Genomic DNA, 22,388 nt, shown 5'->3' on the forward strand with positions numbered 1-22,388 from the left:
ACGGGAGAAGGGAACAAGAGATTGACAGACGGATCGGGGCTGCTTCTGCAGTGATGCGGACGCTGCACCGGTCTGTCGTGGTGAAGAGAGAGCTGAGTGTAAAAGCAAAGCTCTCGATTTACAGGTTGATCTACGTCCCTAACCTCAACTATGGTCATGAGCTTTGGGTAGTGACCGAAAGAATGAGAAATAAGAAATGAGCTTCTTCCAAAGGGTGGCTGGCCTCTCCCTTAGAGTGCAGCCATTCAAGAGGGACTCAAAGTAAAGCCACTGCTCCTTCACATTGAAAGGAGCCAGTTGAGGTGGTTCAGGCATCTGACTAGGATGCCTCCTGGGCGCCTCTTGGGTGAGGGTGTTGCAGGCATGTCCTACCGGGAGGAGGCCCCGGGGCAGACCCAGGACACACCGGAGAGATTATATCTCTCAGCTGGCCTGGGAACGCCTTGGGGTCCCCCTGGATGAGCTGGTGGAGGTGACTGGGGAGAGGGAGGCCTGAGCTTCTCTCCTTGGGCTGCTGTCCCCATGACCTGGCCCCAGATAAGTGGAAGAAAATGGCTGGCTGGATGGATAGATAGATGGATTGTTTTTAAAATACAAATCACTGAGAAAACCATCTGGTCCAACCTTTTTTTCTGGATTCCATAAAATCATTTGTGGGTCCAGTTTCTTCTTTGGAAAATTCTGACTCTGGATATCCTCTCTTCTCATCTGAAATACTGTAGTTGGCATAGTTAACCCATTCAAGATTGCATTCATTTATTATCTACATGGACCTCACAGTATCTGTGACTCTATATACAGTTGGGTTGGTATGTTTTTGGACAATTAGTTATTTTCTTGCAGTTTTGCCTTTATAAACCACCACAATGGTTTTTAAATCAAACAATAAAGATGTGATTGAAATGTAGACTTTAAACTTTAATTCAAGGGGTTTAACAAAAGTATTACATTAACTGTTTAGGAAGTACAGCAATTTTTATACACAGTCCCTCATTTTCAGAGGCTCAGAAGTAACTGGACAAACTGATATAATTTTAAATATAAGGAATGTTAGTCATATAGTGGAGCTACCAATTTGATAGACTGGCCTCCTCCTACTTTTCATGCCAAAGAAATAACTTTTAAACAAAAACAAACCAAAAAAAAAATCCTAAAAAAGTTTCCAGAATTTAATTTTAAAAAGCAAACTTTCACATATTTTATATTCAGGTCAGGGTCAGGTGAGTTGGCTGCTCAATCAAGCACGTTAAAAACATGATCAGCAAACCAGTAGGTTTGCTGATCATGTTTTTTTCCTGACCATGCTGGAAGAGGAAATCCACATCTCCTTAAAGCTTGTCAGGAGAGCATGCAGTGCTCTAATATCTCTTGGTAGATGTCTGTGCTGACTTTGGACTTGATAAAACACAATGGTCCACCCGCCACCAACAGCAGGAGATCACATGGCACCCCAGATCAGACTGTGGAAACTTCACACTGGACTTTAAAAACCCTGGTTTTCACGCCCCTTCACTTTTCATACAGATTCTAGGGCCCTGAATTCCAAATGAAATGCAAATTGTGCTTTATCTGTAAAGAGGCTTTGGACCATTGAACAACAGTCTAGCTTTTTTTCTCCTTAACCAAAGTAAGTTTCTGCTGATGTTGTGTCTGGTTCAGAAGATTCTTGATGGATGTGACCGCTGTATCCCCTTTCCTGAAGATGTCTGTGCATTATGGCTCTTGAGATGCACTGACACCAGCTTCAGTCCACTCTTTGTGAAGTAGGGCTGCAATGACTTGTCAACGTGATCGATGACCTCGACTACAAAAGTTAGTTGACGTGGAATTTTAATGTCTTAGCCTCTAGTCTTCTTTTCCTTGGAGGGTATAGCTCCTTGTGGCTGTTCATCTTATATCCAAGCATTTCTGTTGCAGTGATATCAGTGGTGGTCACACTGTCCACAGTGCTGCATTCACATACTCTAATAGTACTTCATGTAATCAGCCAGCTGGCAATAGGCATTCAACATACCAGTTATTCTTGGGGCTCCCCCTTGCCATAGCATTTGTGTTGTACCTCCTCAATCTCTAGTACTGATAGTTGCTTCTTGCAGATGTTGGAACACTGAGCTACATGTTGTTTCGGTGTAAGTCTAGATGCTGGGTATCAGAAGAATCCTTTCACTGGGGTTACATGAGCATTCCAACAATTCCCTATCTTTGTTCCAGTAGCCCACTTTTTGTTAGTATGTCCTAGTTCCTCAACACCTGACTGGGTGACATCCGAGCCTTCAATCATATATCGCTCATAGGTAGGCTACGTTTACTGGATACATGCCCTAGCTTTAATCATTAGTTATTATTAATCTCTGTCTCTCTCCCACAGTGTGTCTTTTGTCCTGTCTCTCTCCCCCCTCACAGCAGATGACCCCCCCTCCCTGAGCCTGGTTCTGATGGAGGTTTCTTCCTGTTAAAGGGAGTTTTTCCTTCCTACTGTCACCAAGTGCTGCTCATAGGGGGTCGTTTGACTGTTGGGTTTTCACTGTATTATTGAAGAGTCTTTACCTACAATACAAAGCACATTGAGGCGACTGTTTATTATGATTTGGCGCTATATAAATAAAATTGAATTGAGCTACTAGGTGTGTGTGTGTGTGTGTGTGTGTGTGTAATAATCATTTACTGTACACATTTGTTTTTCAGGTATGTACATATTCTACTAAATTCAAGCAAAGTAACATTATGGCAGTATCAGCATTTAGATCTGGTAAGTTCGAAAAGATGTATCTTGTGATTTTTGTTTTTTATTATTTTTAGATCAGATAAATAAACTTTTAAAAACGTAACTTTAATAAATGAATGCGTATGGTAAGGTGCTTAAAGCAAATTTAGAAATGTGTAATACTATTTTATTTTATACTACTATTTTGGTAACATGTGACTTTGAATATTTGTCAGACAGTAATCCACTAGGAATATGATCTTGAAAAAAAAAAACTGTTTAGTACACTGCAGTTTATTGACCCTAAAATTTGGAGTAACTCAAAACCTGATAAAAAAATATATATATTAAAAGAAAGCTGAATGGTAACAATATTTAATCATATTGTCTCGTGTCTTCTACAGCATCTGAACTCAGGATTGTGATTTTTGGAAAAAGTCAAAATGAAAAGACAGCTTTAAGTAACTTGATCACAGGGAAGAGAGATTCTCATTGTTTGACAATATCCAAGAAATCCACTGCCCAAGGACAGTGGCGGAAAATATCCATAACAGCAGTAAAAACCTCAGATGTCTTCAGTCTTCCTGTAGAAAAAGTCCAACATGAGATGAAGATGTGTGTGGCCCGTGTCATCCCTGGACCAAATGTTCTTCTACTGTTAGCGAAGCCTTCAGATTTCACAGAGGAGAACAGACAAATGCTGAAGTTTATGTTGAGCTTGTTTGGTCCAGATGCTCTTAAATATTTAATGGTCATCATAACACAAAAGGATGAAGAAAAGAATATGGCAGTAGATCAAATTATCCAAGACTGCAGACAAAGACAGCATTGCTTGAACTTTGACAAAAAAGACTTTCTTGACTCTGATTGTGAAACACTGATGGAAAAGATGAATCAAATTGTGACTGACAACAGGGGAGGACATCTAAATTTTTTTGAAAGTGCTGATCCCATTGAAGCACCTGAAAGTCCAAAATCAAAGTTTCCTTTTAATTTAGCACTTCATGGTAGATCTGGAGTTGGGATGAAAGATCTCCCAAAACCAAAATCCAAAGATCCAAAACCAAAACCAAAACCAAAACCTTTGAATTTGGGACTCTGTGAGAGACCTCAAGTTAATATGGAAGAACCTCAAAGTTCAAATCTAAAACCTTCTTTGAATTTGGTACTGTGTGGGAGATTTGGAGTTGGGAAGACTTCAACTGCCAATGCCATCCTGGGAGACAGAAAGTTAAATTCATCAGAGTGTGTTAAACATAAGGCAGAAGTGTGTGGTCAACTGATTTCACTGGTGGAGATGCCTGCTTTATATGGAAAATCTGAGGAAGTAGCAATGAGGGGAGCATTCAAGAGTGTTTCTCTCTGTGATCCTGAGGGTGTCCATGCCTTCATCCTGGTCCTACCTTTGGATCCCCTTACTGATGAAGACAAGGGCGAGGTGGAGACCATCAGAAATACACTGAGCTCTCAAATCAAAGACTTGACAATGATTCTTTTTACTGTGGAGATAGATGCTGCACACCCAGATGTTGTTAACTTTTTACAAAGAAACAAAGAGATCCAAGAGCTCTGTCAGAGCTTCAGTGGCCGATATCTTGTCCTCAACATCAACAACAGACAGCAGATCCCTCAGTTACTGGATGCTGTGGAAGAGATTAAAATGGCATCCAAAGGCTTCAAAAAAGAAATTATTGCAAGACCTTGGAGGCACAGCAGTGCCAGATATAAATCCACACAAGAAGAGGCTAGTTATAAAACAGAGAGTCAGCATCATCTCAGGATTGTGCTGATTGGGAAGACTGGAAGTGGAAAGAGCGCCACTGCAAACAGCATTTTGGGGAAACAATGCTTCGTATCAAAAACCAGCATGCAGTCAGTGACCAAGCTCTGCCAAAAAGAAACAGTGGAGATTGATGGGCGTCCCGTTGTCGTGGTTGACACGCCTGGTTTGTTCGACACGACTCTGTCCAATGATGAAGTTAAACAAGAACTCATGAAATGCGTCACAATGTTGTCTCCTGGACCTCACGTGTTCTTACTCGTCCTAGAGATCGGTCGCTTCACGGAAGAAGAAAAGCAAACTGTGGAGCTCATCAAAGACTTTTTTGGCAAAAATTCAAACGACTTCATCATTGTCATATTCACCAGAGGAGATGACCTTAGAAACCAAACAATTGAGAGTTATTTAAAAGAAGACTGCGACGGATTCTTGAAGAAACTGACCGAGGATTGTGGAGGACGATACCATGTCTTCAATAACAATGATCAGAGCAACCGCTCTCAGGTCAGCCAGCTGCTGACCAAGATTGACTCAATGGTGAGGAAAAATGGAGGTGGCTACTACACCTCAGAGATGTTCAAAGAGGCTGAGGCAGCAATACAGAAGGAAATGCAGAAGATCATGAAGGAGAAGGAAGAAGCGATAGAGAGACAGAAGAAGGACATTCAAAGACAGCATGAAAAGAAAATCCAAGAGGCACAACAAAAAACTGAACTAGAAAGAGCAGCGAGAGAGAAAGCATTAGAAGAAAAGGAGGAACTCATTAAGAAAGAGGAGGAGGAGAAGAAAAGGTTAGAGGAAAAGAGAGCACAAGAGGAAAAGGAGAGAAAACAGAGGGAAGAAATTCAGCGACAGCAGTGGGAAGAGAAAGAGAAGGAAATTAAATTCAATCCACAAGAAGCTATTTATGCAGACAGAAGGAAAGAAGAAATCCAAAAAGCAAGAATGGCCTGGGAGAAAGAACAAAGAGAGTGGCAGGAAAAACAACTTCGAGAAGAGCAACAGAGATTGGAGGAGCAAGCACGGCTGAAAAAGCTCAAAGATGAATATGAGCAGGAAAAAAAAGAACATGAACGCCGAGGAAAAGAAGATCAGCTCAAAAAAGAACAGGAGGAAAAAGAAAGGAGAGAACTGGAACAAAACTTACAAAAACAAGTGGAGGAGATGAGGAAGAAAAATCAAGAGGAAGCCAGAAAGCAAGCAGAGGAGTTCAATGAATTCAGACAGCGATTCACCACCGACTTTGCAGCTGTGGTAGAAAAGCATGAAAGGGAAGTGGAGAACATGAGGCTAATGCAGCAAAAAAACAATGACTACATGATTCAACAGCTGTGCAGGAACAAGACATATCAGAAGGACTTTGACCTGCTAAAGAAGAGACAAGAAGAAGAAATGAACGAGCTCAGACCGTTTATTCAAGACCAAAAACAAATGCGTGAGCTACAGAAAACACATGAGAATGAAATAAGTGAGTGGATCCGGGAACATGTATCTAAAGCCACAGAAGAACAAACTTGTAGGTTTTTGTGAAATGTTTTTATACATTTAGTTTAATATTAACCTGTGAGTTATAAATATAACATTTTTTCCAATTAAGGTATGGCACATTTGGAGCTGTTTTTGTGAGATTAAAATAGCTTTGTTTATACATCATTAACTATTGAAGTTATAGCCATTTCCTCAGTCATTTGGACATAGGTGTCCAAATAAATGCCCAGAGGAGTTACCAAGATTGTCACCAAGAGAAGACTTGCATTTAGTTGGACCTTCTTCCTGTTATTGTTCCAAAATACGAAGTAATAAGTTTCTTGATACATGTTCAATCATCCGGGTAATGAAGTCCCAGTAAGTTGAATCTGTTTATCTGGAAATGTTTCAACTATTTCTGCAGTGCGGAGGGGGTCTGAGGGTACATGTTTCACCATCCTACAATGCTGGGATTGCAGCCATTTCCCAGCTCTCTGTGAATGGTACAATTAGCAATCATGAATCTGAACTCATGGCCCCTTGTTAGTCAGTGGTGCTAGTTTTGGTTATTATACAAATGTACTGTGTAACCTGCAGTTAGCAGAGATGAGTGATGAAACATTTCTCCTACTGAAAACACTACGGCCAGACGAACAGGTTCAACGTTGTGAAGTAACAGACCTTCATGAAAATAGCTGCAGAGGTCTGGTAGAGGAAGCTTGAAAAGATCTCCAAATGATTTCCATTCACTTGTCCTGACACTGACAGTGTCCCGACAGTTATTAGCTCAATGCAGCTTTGAAGAGTGAAAAACACATATGCCAGATTTCATAGCTAAACTCCTTGTGGTTTTGGAGTTTGAAGGCGGGATAGTTAAAGAGCTTTCTTCTGTTAGGTCCAGTGACGTGCGTTGAGGTTTGTGATGTGAGGCACGGACTCATCTGGAGTCGGATGTTCACGTATATGAACCCAAAATAGAAGCTTAGATTTCAGTTTTAATTATTCTAATGATTATTTATGCTTTAATCAACTCCATACTGTTCAACAATGATGGCAACAAAAACAAAAATTTAATGTAAGGTCAAACTATTTTGGGGGGGTGGGGGGTCTCTCTTTTTAAATAAATTAAAAAACGTGTATTATCTTATCTTTATTTGTCCATGTGCCTATCCTTCTCCACAAATATCTCCCTTACTCGGTTGCACCGATAGGGGCCACAGCACTGCACTGCCTCACCCCGCATTTCTTCCATGTGTTTGAACAGATATTGCATAAATTTCACGATTTTAACCGTTAAAGTGTTGAAATAATTTCAATACTGCAATAATATATTATTGTAGAGTCTTTGCCTATAATACAAAGTGCCTTGAGGTGATTGTTTGTTGTGATTTGGCCCTATATAAATAAAATTCAATTGAACTGAAATAATTCAGAAAACAGTTTGATAAAACAGTTTTGTAGACCAGTCAAGTGGTCAAATATATTTTCTCTTACCATTGTTAGTATTTTACTGGTTAGATCTCTACTGTACTGGGAAGGAAGAAGAAACTCCCAAACAGGAAAAGATATCTCAGAAGAGATTTTGACCTTAGATTTCTGGAGCCAAAAGACACCAACAACCTCTGCAGCACAACTCTGAGTCAGAAAACACAACATTATGCAGACATAGACATAAACGTCAAAGAAATGCTTGGCAACTGCAATAAGTTAATACACATACTGAAATACATGAATAAATGAAAAGGAGTGAAAGCCTGTGAGCAGAATAAGTTAGACACCATATGAAGAATAACTGCTTTTCCTGGACCAAACGTCCTGATACTGTGAAGTGAAACCTTCTGATTTCAGGTGAACAAGCTAGTGTTCATAGTGGTGGAGATACTTTTCAAGTCTGAAAGGCAGCAGCACATGGTTACTTTCACAGAAAGGGTGGCAAAGCCAAGGAACAAATTAATCACCCAAACCAGCACATCAATGACAGATCAATCGATATAAAATATTTCATGATATCGGGTAAAGTGTCCTGCATCTTGCTACATTTGGCCCGGTTGAAGAAGTGTTAGCATTAATATTTTGTGCAATATAAAGAAATGTGATATTCTCCATTAGCTAATGATGATTTGTGGTTAAGGAGGTATTTACATCATTTCCTTTAGTAAAAATAGTAATATCACTCTCTGACTCCTCCTGCTTTCAAAACCCAACCATCGTTTAACAGAAAATTTACAGAAATATCAAAGATAAACTTATTTCAGAGGAAAACATCTGCTGTCAGTGGCCAACGCAGTTTAATCTTTAGCAATGCATCATGTTCTATAAAATTATACATTTGCAGCGCGGCTGTCCTGCAAGGCTTAAATATTTTCTGAGCCAAGGAAACAAAAAACAAACAAAACATAATAATAAAGCTGGAGCGCGGTGCAGTACCGTTTATTATTGATATCTACAGGAGGATTCAAAATATTTATGAAAAATCAAGTCGGCATATTTAATTTAATGCAGCACAAATGGTCACAAAGTGATTTTTCATAAATGTTAATATGAAACTGGAAACTGTTAAACTTGCTTGTTGTAAGAAACCCAGCATGAAATCAGCTTATTTCTCCTCACCATTTTCTGTCAACAGTCAGCATGTTTCACACTAGGCCACTGCACATCTAACAACATCTTGAAAATGGTTATTTGCAAGAGATAACTTACCTTATGAGACGATCGATCAGAGTGTAATTTGTTTTTTGACTTGTTAATGCTACGTCTTAAATGTTTAGTTTACACAGATATTTTTACTTATCCAGACTGTAACCAAGGTTTAACTGACCAGCTAGTCTCTGATCATAGATCACAGGGTTAGTCACAATGCACGGACAAAGGGTCAGCTTAAACCTTTCTTTCTAGGATTTGGACATGAAAATGACAGAAACTGTCGATTCCAGTGACTTGTAGTCAAGTTAGTTTTCAGAGACATTAACCAACTGCAACCATGAGATTTACAGGATGGCTGAAAACAAGCAGTGAGATCCTTCAGAGGACAGAACGCTGTTCAGAAATGCAGGCAGAGATTTCACTTCCATTTTTACTTTGGTTCTAATTGATGTCTATAGTTAGATTTAACTGGCAAAGCTCTCCTAAACAAATGAGTGTCTCAGAGGCTCGGGCAGCAGTACAAAGACTGAAGAAGAAGAACGATGAAGAAAATACTACAACAAAAAAATAAAAGCTATAAAAAAGAGAAGAAACACACAATTGTTCAGCTTGTTGAAATGATGCTAGATGCTGACAGTAATGCTGTAGATAAACTAGTTTATCCAACTTATAATTGATACAAGTTAATACAATATTACAAGTTTATTGAGCTCTCTACTTTTCATAGCATAGCTGTGCATAATAGTTTAATTTAATCATTTTTAATTGACTCATCTAAACATGTGAAACTCTTGTGATTTTTGATGTTTTATTTTTAATTTTAAATAGTTTTGCTAAGACTCTGATTCATGTTGCTTGTTGTTCAAATGTAATAAAACAAGTGTTCCTGTAATCAGGAAGTTCTTACTTCATGTCTCTGATTTTTATTTTTCTAAATGAAAGCCAAATCCAACTTTATACAGAACCAATCTGAAAAGCTGGCCTTTGTTTTAAATTAGCAACAGAAGTAACCACTGTCAACTGTGTGCTTTGAGGCTAAAGTATGGATAATAAACACATATGAAATGTGAGAGAAGCAACCTGCTCCTACCTGTACTGTACCACCATCATGTTCTGCTCCCCACAGTGCCTCGCACAGCGGATATACCTCATCCAGCTGGATTTGCTGGGATCATTACCGTCGATGAAGTGCTGTAACGTTCCCTCAGCATCGTAGATCTGGAAAACACAAATGACCAGAGATGAAAACAGAGAGCTCGTTGTGATTAATTCAGGACATTATTGATACGTTTAAAAAGAGTCAGAGTTAGGAGATGCATCATTTTCCCCACAGCGAAGAATAATTAACTGTTTTCAGTGATTATAATTGCTGCTGCTGTAACAATACCTTAACTGTGTGTCATGGTATATGTATTGAATTGAATTTGTCCAATTAACAGGTGAAAGAACTGAGCTCATTCTCTAACTGGCATGGCAGGAAAATGTTAAAGGCCTTAAGAGACAATTTCAGGCAGTTAGAAAACTGCTCTTTCTGCTGCTCCCTTCAGGGGTCGCCTCTGCATGTCCTCCTTCACTGCATCCATGAACTTCCTCTGAGGTCTTCCTCTTTTCCTCTTGCCTGGATGCTCCATATTCAACATCTTATATCCAGTAAGGTTACCATCCCTCCAAACCATCCCAGTCTCTAACTTTCTCCAAACTGCTCAACCTGAGCTGTCCCTCTGATGGACTCATTCCTCATCTTGTCCATCCTGGTGACTCCCAAAGAAAACCTGAATATCTGCTGCACAAGTAAAACTGTTTCATGCTCAACTTTCTATATCAAAGTTAGATAACTCTTCTTTAAAAACACACATTTAACTAAGAAGAACATAAAAACAGGAGCAGCACGAGACACTAATCAATACAAAAACACATTTCTTAAAGTGAGCTGAAGATTGCAATGCTAACACTGACCTGTGTCATATCTACAAGAGCAAAAATCTTGTTGAACCAAGGGCGTAACTTTGGGTCCAACATTGGAGGGGGGGGGTTTCAGCTGCCTATTTATTTATTTATTAAATCATTTACTTTTCTAAAGGGATTCAGGAGCTTTTGGGTTAACCGTATTCATAGTGTGTCTGATACACAGCGGCAGAGTTATTAAATCATCAGCTAACAATACACATACATTTACCTCATTTTGATTTTTCTGCTTTTTATGAGGGGGTGTTGTTGACCAACAATGAAAAATTGTTGGTTGTTGCTTTTTGTCCTCTTAAACCTCAGCCTTTTAAATTATAGTGACTAAGAAATGGAAGCCAGCTGATCCTCATGCTCTGCCACCACAGCATAGCTGCTGTCAGTATTATTGTAATTATGTAGTTCCTTCTCTGGAATAAGAAGAGAAATTTGAATTTTAATCAGTCAAGTCTTATTTCTGTAGCACATTCAGACACCAGGAACCGACCCAAAGGGTTTTCCATTCAGGGCAAAAATATTGACCACAATACACTACAGTCCAAAAATATAAAACATAAAACCCACAAACATAATGCCAAACTAAAAAAACTAAAAGTTAAATTCAAATTGAAAGCAATGCAAAAATTACAATAATAATTTATTATTATTATTATTTTCTACATTCACACTGCATTTTTATGATCTGCTTGATTTCAACTGTTTCTCATTATTTGACACATTTTTTAAAAATGGGACAGCAAAACTAAATCTTTGAAAATACATTTTAGATTAATGACATTAAATATGTAATGCAACAATTAAACTGACTCCATTGTTTTTTACTTTTAAGAAATAAGCCCATAAAATGACAGCATGTGCACATAGATGAGAACAGAGGAGACGTAAAGTTTGAAAGATTAAAGATCGTCACTTCACACATTTATGTCCATGTGCAACGACACCTGCTTCTGCAGATTACGCTGTGAAGCTGAGAATATACAACCTTTGGCTAAATAAGATTTTGTTCCATTATATTTATATCTAGAGTTTAGGTTAAGTGATTACTTGTCAAACTGTAGGCAGTATAAAGATATTTATAGTAAATAAAAGCCAAAAATGTGTTTGTATTTAGAGATGAATCATAGTGTGATGATGTTCCAGTTCTTTTCTTAAGAATGAACCTTTGTAATCAAAAATGATTACAGGTCGTGCATTTACAGCTCAGACAAAAAGAAATAATTTCAGTTGATTTGAAATGTTTTAAACAAACTTCTGCAGCTAATCATGAGGCTGTTCTCCACAGTCAGCGGCAGCGCGATGACTGCAGGCCTGCTGGGTGCTAAACGTTACACAGACCTGATTTACACCTGCTTAAAAGCCTCAGCGCGCCGTCTGCCAGCTTCAACATCTAAAAATACTGTTTCAGAGCAACAGTGGAAACGTAAACCAAACACGGGTCCATTAAGAGGAAGAAGCGGCCTTTTTTTCTGCTGCTCTCAGTGCCTAAAGAAGACCTCACCTTCCAGTTTCAGTGCTTCTTTTATTTTAATGACCCAGTGACCTCTAGCGCCACCCTCAGGTCCAATTTTACCATTTGATTCCACATTCAAGCTTTCCACTCCTTCAAAAACAAATCTTTCAGCAGCGCGGGGAGGCTGAAGTTATGATTTGACATTGATTTGAGACTTAAAGCATCACTAGTGTTACTCAGCTGATGTAAAGTTGACGTCTAGATATCTGCTGCAAGGCCAACGGGGACGAACCGATTAAAAACGAGTAAATAAATCAACAGAAGTCTGAAGTCTGCACAGATAATAGTGATCATAAGCACTTCAAGGAGTCGATCTTCCTCGGCTCCGTGTGTGTGTTCATTATTAATCCATCCCTCCGTCCATCCGTGGTGAGGATGCAGCGTGACTGTATTGAGGAGGCGTTGGCTGTGTTTCTAAGGTGATGACCTGAGCCAATAGCCGGCCTCTCTGCTGTCCATTCAGCCAGCAGACGATCAATGCTGTAAACGACTGCGAATCAGAGGAAACAGCCTCGTTTATTATTCTCTGGGTGTAAGCACTTTAATGTCAGCCTGCTTACTTCTTCTGCCTTTATCCCAATCTGTCCATTTCACTCCACACTGACTCCATGATGTGTATTAATGCACACCAACAGGGCAAAGCGGGTCATTACTGCATATGAATAAGTCTAAATTTGTTTTCTAAATTATTACACTCATCGTCTATCCTGTGGCCTGTAACTGTTTCCATTTTTTCTCTGTTTTACATAATTCAGAAACAAAACTCCTCCAAATTAAACAATCAAAAATAAGTTGATGATGATCATTATGGTAATGATCATTTATCTCTTTAAGAGGCTGCTTGTTTTCCTGTAAAAATCCACAAAGATGTTGAGTTTATTATAATAATTTAAACCTTATCAATTTAAATTAAACCTTTTTAATTTAAATCATTTAAAGCTTCATATATGAGAAGCTGTGAAAGTTCATTCTTAGCATGTGCAGATACAGAAATGATTGATATGTGATTGAGACTGTTAATCAATACACTGGATATAAAGACTGAGAGACGATGAGATAAACGTTTGGTTTGGGCCACAGTCACATTTATTTTTGGAGATAGAAGTTTCTGTCTTTACTGGAGTTGGAACAGCTGCACTCATAAGCTGCTGACATCCACGTCTGACCTGCAAACCTGCTGATTCTGCTGGAAATCAGGATGGTTTTAACACAGGAGACGTCAGAGTGCCGTATAATCACTGAGCAGCTTTTTCTACAATAATGCAGTCACAGTCATTTCTTTATTTTTCATCATTTTCCATTATAACAACATCAGCTTACACCAGATATTTGTATTTTGATCCCAGCTTAATTTCCTACTGATTAATTGTTTTGGATAAATTATCGACAGCCCCGTGAGGAGAAACCGAGACCAAAGATCAGATCAGAGACTTCCCTCCCAAACATCATCGTTCCCGCTGAGTTTCATTTTTACTGCTCAGAGCACATTTTTACATTTGTACTTATTATTAAAGCATTCAGCACCCTGCTTTCACTGTGTGCAGCAGTCAGAATTTATATCAAGTTTGTCTGAGATGATGAGGAACATCAGGCAGGTTCATGTTTTACCTGAAGCTTTAAAAAATAAAACACACACTGAAGAACCTGAACAAATATCCTGAGCTTGCTGTGATCTGATGGTGTTGGAGGTCAAAGCTGATTATCAGCAGACTGGTCATTTTAACAGGTGACCTTCAGGTGACCTTCAGGTGACCAGAGGAAAATGAAGGAGGGATCAAACCATCAGTTTTACTGCTTTAGTCTAAATCTTTGAGCTCCTTCTGCTTTTGTTTCTTTGCCTTCTTGAAGCATTTTGAATTCCCTAAAATGTTTTGATCGCATGCTGAGCTCACAAAGACCTTTGAACATATTTGAAATTGAGTTCAAATAAATGTAATTTTACTGTATTTTCTGTGAATCTCTGCTGTATCATATCAGGCTGACTGGCTGAGCCGCCTTTCACTGACTGCACAGGCCTGAAGGTAAACTCGGGCCTCTCAGCCCAGCAGCTGGTTTCTAGCTCGATGCTGTTCTGTCAAAGACGTTTTGGCCGCCCGTGTTTATCGAATCCATCGCTGTAAAATTCCAGCCACAAGACAAACGGCCAAATACAAAATGTTGTTTAGTTCAACAGCCAGAAAATGTTGCAAACACTGCCAGGCTGCCGGATTGGCTTCACAGCTCCAGCTGTCATTTTTCCATCTGAGCTCAACAATCCTGACAAAACTAACTTTGTTTTTTTTTTGTTTTTTCTCGCAGCTTCAAGTTTGTTACAGCTCAATAAATTCTCCTTGTTTGACCCTCAGAGCGTCCGGGACAGATGACCCTGGCAGCAGCACACCGAGACCCCACATCACTCACTGAGCCTGCAGAGAAACTTCAGCCGCTAACATCTTTGTTTAAGATGATGAATTTTTATTTGGTTTATAAAACAGTAGAAACACACACACACACACACACACACACACACACACACACACACACACACACACACACACACCACATAACGTCTACACTTATTGTCTTACTTTTCCAATCCAGCAGTTCCAAAAACAATTTCCATTTTACGACCATCAACACGCTCGCTGAATATTTGAATATTAGTTTTTTTCCAGTTCTGGTGAAATCCTGATGACGTTAAGAAAGCCGTGAACACACTTTCATCTGCACATAAAGGTTCTTTTTGTATTACCCTGTTTCACCACCAGGGTGCAGTGTCTTACCCATAGGGGTATTGAGACGTTTCCTCCCATTTCACTTTACATATTTCCTTTTAGACACTTTTATCTTATTGCTATAAAAATGTTTTCTTAATGATTAAATAAAGGTTTCCATCTCGTGGTACAAACTGGTAATGCAAGAATGCACACCACAGCCCCATTTCAGTTTCAGGCGATATCTCTTCAACACAGCACAAAGATGTTTGGGGCATGACTCTGGTGACAGCTTTAGGCCCCATTTACACGAAGCCGTTTTCACTGGAAACGGTGTCGTTTTGATGCGTTTCAGCCTTCGTTTACACGATGGTGTTTCAGAAACGATCCGAGTTTACACGATGACATGTGAAACGATGAAAACGATGTAGTTCCCATGCCAGGCCACAAGTTGGCGTTGGTTTTCTTTTTGCAAAGTTTGTTTATGCAAGACGCGCATGCGTGGAGTGACACAGTAGGAAGCGCAGCAAATTGTTCATTACTTACAAAACGGCCAATGTGAGAGGTTTTGTGTGGACTGATGAGGTTGGATCGCTGCTGCACACAACGCTGAATTACAAAACGGTAAAAACACAAGAAAAGCATAAGAAGCACTCGTGAATCTGCGAGTACTGTTTATCAGTTTGCGCGTGCGCGAAAAACTGTGGCCGTCGCAACCATAGTGCGCATGTGCGAGTCGAGCGTTTTCAAATCACCCCGGTTTCAAGTGTTTACACGAGAACGCAACCCGGTGCGTTTCTGAAACGCTCCGCTCTGGACCCCGTTTCCCAAACACATCGTTTTCACTCTGTTGTCGTGTAAACAGCAGGCCGAAACGCATCAAAACGACGCCGTTTCAAAATGAAAACGGTCTCGTGTAAACGGCACCTAAGTTCATTTGGAAGGTTTTGAATTATTTTCAACACAAAGTACCACTGAGGAGTACTTCACTAAGACCTGCAAACATCCATGTTTAAGAAGCTTCTGTTGTTTATGTAGAGAAATGTTTCCGTCCTGATTGCTGATGAAAGCGCGAGAGATACACAAAGTCACGCAAAAGTGATTATTTCCTCTAACTTTTCACTAGAAGTGGAGCAGAGGGTGAGAGAGTCTAATCTGTCTCTGCCTCCTTACAACAAGCAGAAAACTGGAGGTAAGAGGGAGGACTAACACACACACACACACACACACACACACACACACACACACACACCAGTGACAGCCTCTGAGTGCTTTTAAGAGAGTGGATTACAGCTCTCTCTTTCAGTCATTGATCTCTGCTGTCAGGCCTTCACTTACTGCTCTGTCACTGTCTACACACACACACGCACAGACACACACACAGACACACACACACAGACAGACAGACACACATTCACACACACACCAGGCTCTATATCTTATTTGTTACACTGAAGTCTGAATCATCCATTTAGTTTCTGTATATTTAATGGGGGTTTTTTGGCCATAAGAAATGCTGCTTCTATTTTATGCACGAAAATCTGCATTTTTTACATGTTTTCTATTATTGAGTTTATTTCTGAGTGATGTCAGTGTGGGAGCAGCACAGCCTCAAACACCATCTGACTGTGTGTGTGTGTGTGTGTGTGTGTCTGTGAGAGAAACACAAAGAGAGCCAACAATTTACCCACAGTTTTCTGACCTTCTGACCTAATTACACAGAGTAAATCTTCTCCTTGTCTGGACCAAGTGCACAGATACACCGATATATATGTGTGTGTGTGTGTGTGTGTGTGTGTGTGTGTGTGTGTGTGTGTGTGTATGCAGACAGGAATGTGTTTCAGCTATCAGCTAAAAACACTTAACTGCTGCTCTGAACCAACACTGGCATGTAAATGGCCACTCCGCCGTCAGACGATGATATGAGTGAGACAAGTGTGTGCGTTAAATGCATTTATCACTGTGTGTGTGTCAGTAAGTCACTAATGCAGCTGTGAGTTATCATGTCTTCTTCTATCACAAAAATCACACACACAAGTGTACACAGTGTGTGTGATGTGCGTAACGCTGAACTCTTCACGAGTTTCGCTTGTTTTGAAATGAAGCTGCTGGGAGTTGAATTTGTTCGTCTTCATGTTGCCACATTTATGCACTGTTCAACACACACACACACACACACACACACCATACAGTTACATTCAAATTAACTTCAGCCACACTTCACTTGATATTTTATGGTGTTAGGTGACGTGTCAAAAGGTTAAAGGTTAAACGCTTTCCCCGACACTATTTTTAAATTTACCTGTTTATATTTTCTGTACACTGATCTCCCATATTTGAAGCTTTTACAGTTATGGATGGAACTCAGCCTGAGAAGAATAATTTTATACTGAATTTACATTTTTTTCCAAAAGTGAAAGGACTTGAAGATAATAAATGTGAGCCGTGATTAACGTGTATGAGCTCTAGAGAAATCCTTTTTTCCCATCATTACAGAAAGCAGCACCGAGGGCTGAAAAAGTTCCTCTATTGGCAACAGAGGAGCTCATCCGCACAGACCTCTGTGTAAAAATGCCAGAATTTAGTGCAGAAACAAACATCCTAACTCTCCACTTAAGATTTAGGCTTTTGCCCATTCACCCAGAAGAGCATTTGTCAGCTCGGACACTGATGTTGGACGCTCGCAGTCTCCAGTTCATCCCAAAGGGATTTGATGAGGTTGAGGTCAGAGCTGTTTGCAGCCGCGCCTTCGTGTTGTTGCACTGGTGTGCAGTCATGCTGGAACAGAAAAGGGCCTCCCCAAACTGTTCCCACAGAGTTCGAAGTAAAGAAGATTCCCGTTCACTGGAACTAAGGGGGCCGGACCAAACCCCAGAAAAACCATGAGTAAGAGGGGTGGCCTGAAACATTTGTCTATATACTGTATCAGCTAGCCTTCATCTCCACGACCTCTGAACCCCTCGGCCATATTTGTGCAGTTGGCGCCTTTAGGAACATTTTAAATGCAGTTATCTGACCAATAACGTGGCATGGTATAAAAATCTGTGTTTTATGTTTCATTAGTTGGTTATTTTATTTTATATATAATTCTGATCTTTTTTCATGACATTTATTTCTGCTGGTTCTTTGGTATTTTAATGTAAGAGGAAGTATTAAAAACACATCCTGGTGTTGAAAAATTCTGGAAATCTTTCTATCAAATATTCTTCCCTATCTATTAAAACACTGTATTGTTGCTCTAATAAACAGATATACAATTGTGTTCAAAGTAATAGCAGTGCATTTAAAAGCACGAGTAAAGCTCAGAATCCTTATAATAGTTTTATTTACAGGCACTGGGGACACTGTGCATTATATTCTAAATCAAAACATGAAGAAAAATGTATCATTTTCCCAATTACTTTACAGGAAATGAAGAAAAATGAATGTTGGGCTGTTCAAAAATATAGCAGTGTCTGCATTTTTCTTTATAGACTCAAATATTCACTTTATGAACTGAAGAATCTTTAGGAAATAGCATCCCTGTGAATCACTAAACTAATACTTAGCACCATAACCACTGTTTCTGAGAACTGCTTCACATCTGTGTTGCATGGAGTTGACCAACCTCTGGCACCTGTGAACAGGTATTCCAGCCCAGGATGATTTGACAGCTTTCCAAATTTTGATTGGGCTGACCCCTCCATAACTTTAATTTGTCTGGAACCAAGATGCTGGTGCTTACTGCTGTGTTTGGGGTCTTTGTCTTGTTGAAACACCCATTTCAAGAGCATTTCCTCTTCAGCATAAGGCAACATGGCCTCTTCAAGGATTCTGATATATGCAAACTGATCCATGATCCCTGGTATGCGATAAATAGGCCCGACACCACAGTAAGAGAAACATCCCCATATCATGATGCTTGCACCACCATGCTTCACTGTGTACTGTGGCTTGAATTTAGTGTTCAGGGGTCGTCTGACAAACTGTCTGGGGCCCTTGGACTAAAGAAGAACAATCTTACTTTCATCAGTCCACAAAATGTTTCTACAGTTCTCTACAGGCCAGTCGATGTGCTCTTTGGCAAACTGCCACCTCTTCAGCACATGCCTTTTTTTTTAACAGTGGGACTTTATGGGGGCTTCTTGCCAACAGATTAGCTTCACACAGGTGTCTTCTAATTGTCACAGTACTCACAGGTAACATCAGACTGTCTCTGATCACCTGGAGCTGATCATTGGCTGAGTCTTTCCCATCCTGAGAAAGACTCAGCCAATGGTAGTGTTCCATTTTCATCCATTTCTCTCTGGCTTTGCTTTCCATTTTAGAGCATTAGAGATCATTTTAGCTGAGCAGCCTGTCGTTTTCTGCACTTCTTTATATGTTTCTCCTCTCCAATCAACATTTTAATCAAAGAACGCTGTTCTTTTGAACGATGCCTGGAACGGCCCATTGTTCTCAGGTTTTCAGTGAGAAATGCATGTACAACATGTGTTGGCTTCATCCTTAAATAAGGGCCACCTGACTGATGCCTGTTTTTTCACAGAATGAATGACCTCACTGATTGGACTCTACATTGCTATTATTTTGAACACACTCCTTTCAATTAATTATTAAATTACACAGATTCAGAGCATGCATCTCATGAACGTTGGCTCTGTTGGTTTTCTATGACTCTGCTACACCTACTGGTAAACTGTTTGCCATTTAGTAATATGATTTCTACCAAAAATATTGATTGATCTGGTTACTCATGTTGGACTGCTATTATTTTGAACACAACTGTACATATATGATAGAATTTATAGGGTGCAATAAACTGATTTGAATTTTAATGTGTACTGCACTGCATGTACGCAAAATGTACACGCCGCCACACTGTACACAGTGGCAGTGGAGCGATATGTCAGCTGAATAGCTGGTCTTGTGCCGAAAAGTGATTTCTGGTATTTGCCAAAAAAATTATTGCTGGTATTTATGTTGTTGTAAATGACTTGTTAACCTTGTTAAGCATTTCTCAAACATCATCTCTCATGAATGATATCAACTCATTTTGAGTCATAAAGAACATCCCTGTCACATGGTAGAAGCTGCGATCAGTTTTTGGCAACACTGGCCGCCAGCGTTGCCAACTTAGTGAGTTTGCTGCTAGATTTGGTGACTCTTCAGCAACTTTTTTCCCCCCAAAAAAGCAACTGGTGACAAATTTAGCGACTTTAGACCAGAAACCTGAAAACTCTGCATCACCCAGACCTCACTTTGGCACCGAGGAGGACACCCCGCTCAAGCCATCCTTTAGCAACTTCTAGCGATTTTTGAGACAGCCGACAGCAAGTTTTCTTACACAAAAGTTGGCAACAGTGCCGGCTGCCGATCATCAGATTACGCAGAAACATACAGCCCATCATAGATGAAAACATGGCAAGAACATGTAGAATTAATGTTCATACCTTCTGAATAAAATCCATCACCGTGTTCTGCGGTTTACTGCGTACGGTTTCCATTTCTGGAACGATGCTTCCACTTCCTTGTTGAATTTATCTCCGGCAGCTTTGGCTGCTTTCCACACCTGCTGCGCCGCACTCACAGCTTATTTTAGAGAATTCAAAGAGGCCTTCTAACTGATCCACCGGACCGGAGGCCATATCGCTGCAGACCACAGAATAGGGCAGTGGTGTACAAGTGAATAAGAGTAGATGCCTCGGGCATTGGTGCTCCGGTGGCAGTGCTCAATTTACATAGTTCTGACCGACATTTTCGAACTATTTGAAAAGTGGACGCTGGCTGTTGACCCCCTCCCCCCGCTGTACGGTTTGTACGCTTTGGAAAACGTTGATAATTGTGAATAATTGTGAATCTTTTAAAGGCTTTCTCCGTCTGTAAAACCACACAGCAAATCTTCAGTCCTCAGACGTTTAATGTCTGCAGTAAGTTCATAAACTGATGAACTATACGTTTCTAAAAGCCTGCTTATCTAAAACAAACACTCTGTAATGTAGCATCAGTTGCAATAACTGAGATGAAACATGAGAAAGCCTACAGGCTATAAACACGTAGCCTATAACTAACCACTCTTCTTTCATTCAGAGCTCAGCCTGACCAATCACATGCTTTCCTCATCAGCTGACTCGAGGTCTGTCAGCTGTTACAAAAATCAGAGGAAGTCAGACTCCACCTTCTCCTTCTGTTTTTGTGTTAAACAGTTTTCTTCTTCCCGTTCTTCTTCTTCAGTCTAAATCCTGTAAAACTGTTCCTGAGAGCAGATCAATGCTCGCACGCTTCACTTTTACAGCTAATCAATTATTACCCACTAATTCTACTGTTATCGGCTCTCTTCATCTGCCTCCTCCTCCTCCTCCCTGTTATCTTACGATGTCTCCTCGTCCTGTCCCGCTCCCGCTGCTCGTCCTCCTTCATCTCATCCTCCTTTTCCTAATCTTACTCTAAAAGATCTCTGCGTGCTTTGATTAGAGGACAGTGAGGCCTTTATGGTCACTTATGTGTCTTTGTGGTGATTTAGCACCTTTATCTGGTCATTTAGTTTCTATTTTAATTCCTCATTTCTGTCATTTATTCTTCGCTCCTTTGCAGCTGTTGTGGATCTCTTTGCTTTAATCCCCTCACTGGTCTCCTTTCTGTCTTCATCCCTCAGGAATGTCTTCTTCGTTCCCTCTTCCTCCACCTTATTTGTTTTTACTCTATATCCCATTTGACTCTCCTCATTATTGTCACTCTGAATGTTAAATCTTCCATAACCACAGGGTTTGTTCAGCCTGCCTGGAATGAACGGGAGGTTAAATAAAGCCACAGTCCTGCGTATTCGCCCCATCTCACACACAGCTATTCAATAGTTTCTTTAAAAACACAACATGTTACTGAGGGGTCCATTTTTCAGAGCTAAGCATTATAAACTGTGCTGCCATTGCTGCCATCACCACCGCTGCCATCGTGCCCAAGAGCAACAGTGTGGGCCTCCGCGCAGAGCCGAAGAGCCTCACCATCTGAAACCGTGTTTTCAGCGAGCGGCGAGCAGAGTCATAAATCTGAGGGGTAATAATCGTTCAGAGAGACGGATAATATTTGGATAACCGACCCCGATTCACCTCAGCGTCAACAGCAGAAAGTTCTGGTCTGGAGGCAGCGGTGCTGCTTTCTCACACAACAGTGAGAGGCAGAGGGGCGCAGCAGCCCACCACCCACAGGACAGGAGGCCCCCACCCATCAGAACACCTCCATCTACCAAACTGTGCTGCAGTTGGCGGTGACACTCAGCTCCTTCCAACGGCCCTACTGACCCAAACCAACCACACCAGCTCGTCTCCGTCAGCATGTCACTGAATTTGACTCCTTGGTGGCAGTTTTTTTTCCTGGTTGATTAATGATTAATGCTCTCTTTTTCCCAGTGACCACTGAAATTAAAGTTATTGCATCAACAAAGACGGCGGCTGAGGGGGAAGAAATCTGCTTTTGGGTTCTAAAAAAGTTCCTGCCTCTGTGCCTCTTAAGAACCAGCTCAGAGCCGATTATGATTTCAGCCCTTTTATTTTGGTTGCAGTGTGTGAAACTGGATCCAGATATCAGTGGGATCGGTGGGAACGCGGTAAAGAAGACATCCAGCGTCACATTCCTAATGTGGAGCTTTCTGCTTTC

General features: G+C 40.4%; 2 protein-coding genes across 2 annotated transcripts in view; one reads left to right on the forward strand and one right to left on the reverse strand.

Annotated features, from left to right (window-relative positions):
- The window catches only part of prdm6 (PR domain containing 6), a 157,896-nt gene that overhangs the window by 95,795 nt on the left and 39,713 nt on the right, over positions 1 to 22,388 (reverse strand). The window contains exon 5 of the mRNA XM_030725678.1: positions 9,685 to 9,812. Within this exon, the coding sequence (XP_030581538.1) occupies positions 9,685 to 9,812 (128 nt within the window). The remainder of the gene's footprint in view (positions 1 to 9,684; positions 9,813 to 22,388) is intronic.
- On the forward strand, positions 3,825 to 6,014 carry LOC115777723 (GTPase IMAP family member 8-like). The gene is made up of 2 exons (XM_030725685.1): positions 3,825 to 5,341; positions 5,402 to 6,014. The coding sequence occupies exons 1-2, from the start codon at positions 3,825 to 3,827 to the stop codon at positions 6,012 to 6,014; spliced, it is 2,130 nt and encodes a 709-aa protein (XP_030581545.1).

This window comes from Archocentrus centrarchus, unplaced genomic scaffold (genome assembly GCF_007364275.1).
Source record: "Archocentrus centrarchus isolate MPI-CPG fArcCen1 unplaced genomic scaffold, fArcCen1 scaffold_68_ctg1, whole genome shotgun sequence".
NCBI lineage: Eukaryota > Metazoa > Chordata > Actinopteri > Cichliformes > Cichlidae > Archocentrus > Archocentrus centrarchus.

Coding starts and splice junctions, on each gene's coding strand:
- LOC115777723 (XM_030725685.1), top strand. CDS start 3,825: ATGGAAGAACCTCAAAGTTCAAATCTAAAACCTTCTTTGAATTTGGTA. Junction 5,342..5,401: donor GAAGAAATTCAGCGACAGCA/GTGGGAAGAGAA, acceptor TTATGCAGACAG/AAGGAAAGAAGAAATCCAAA.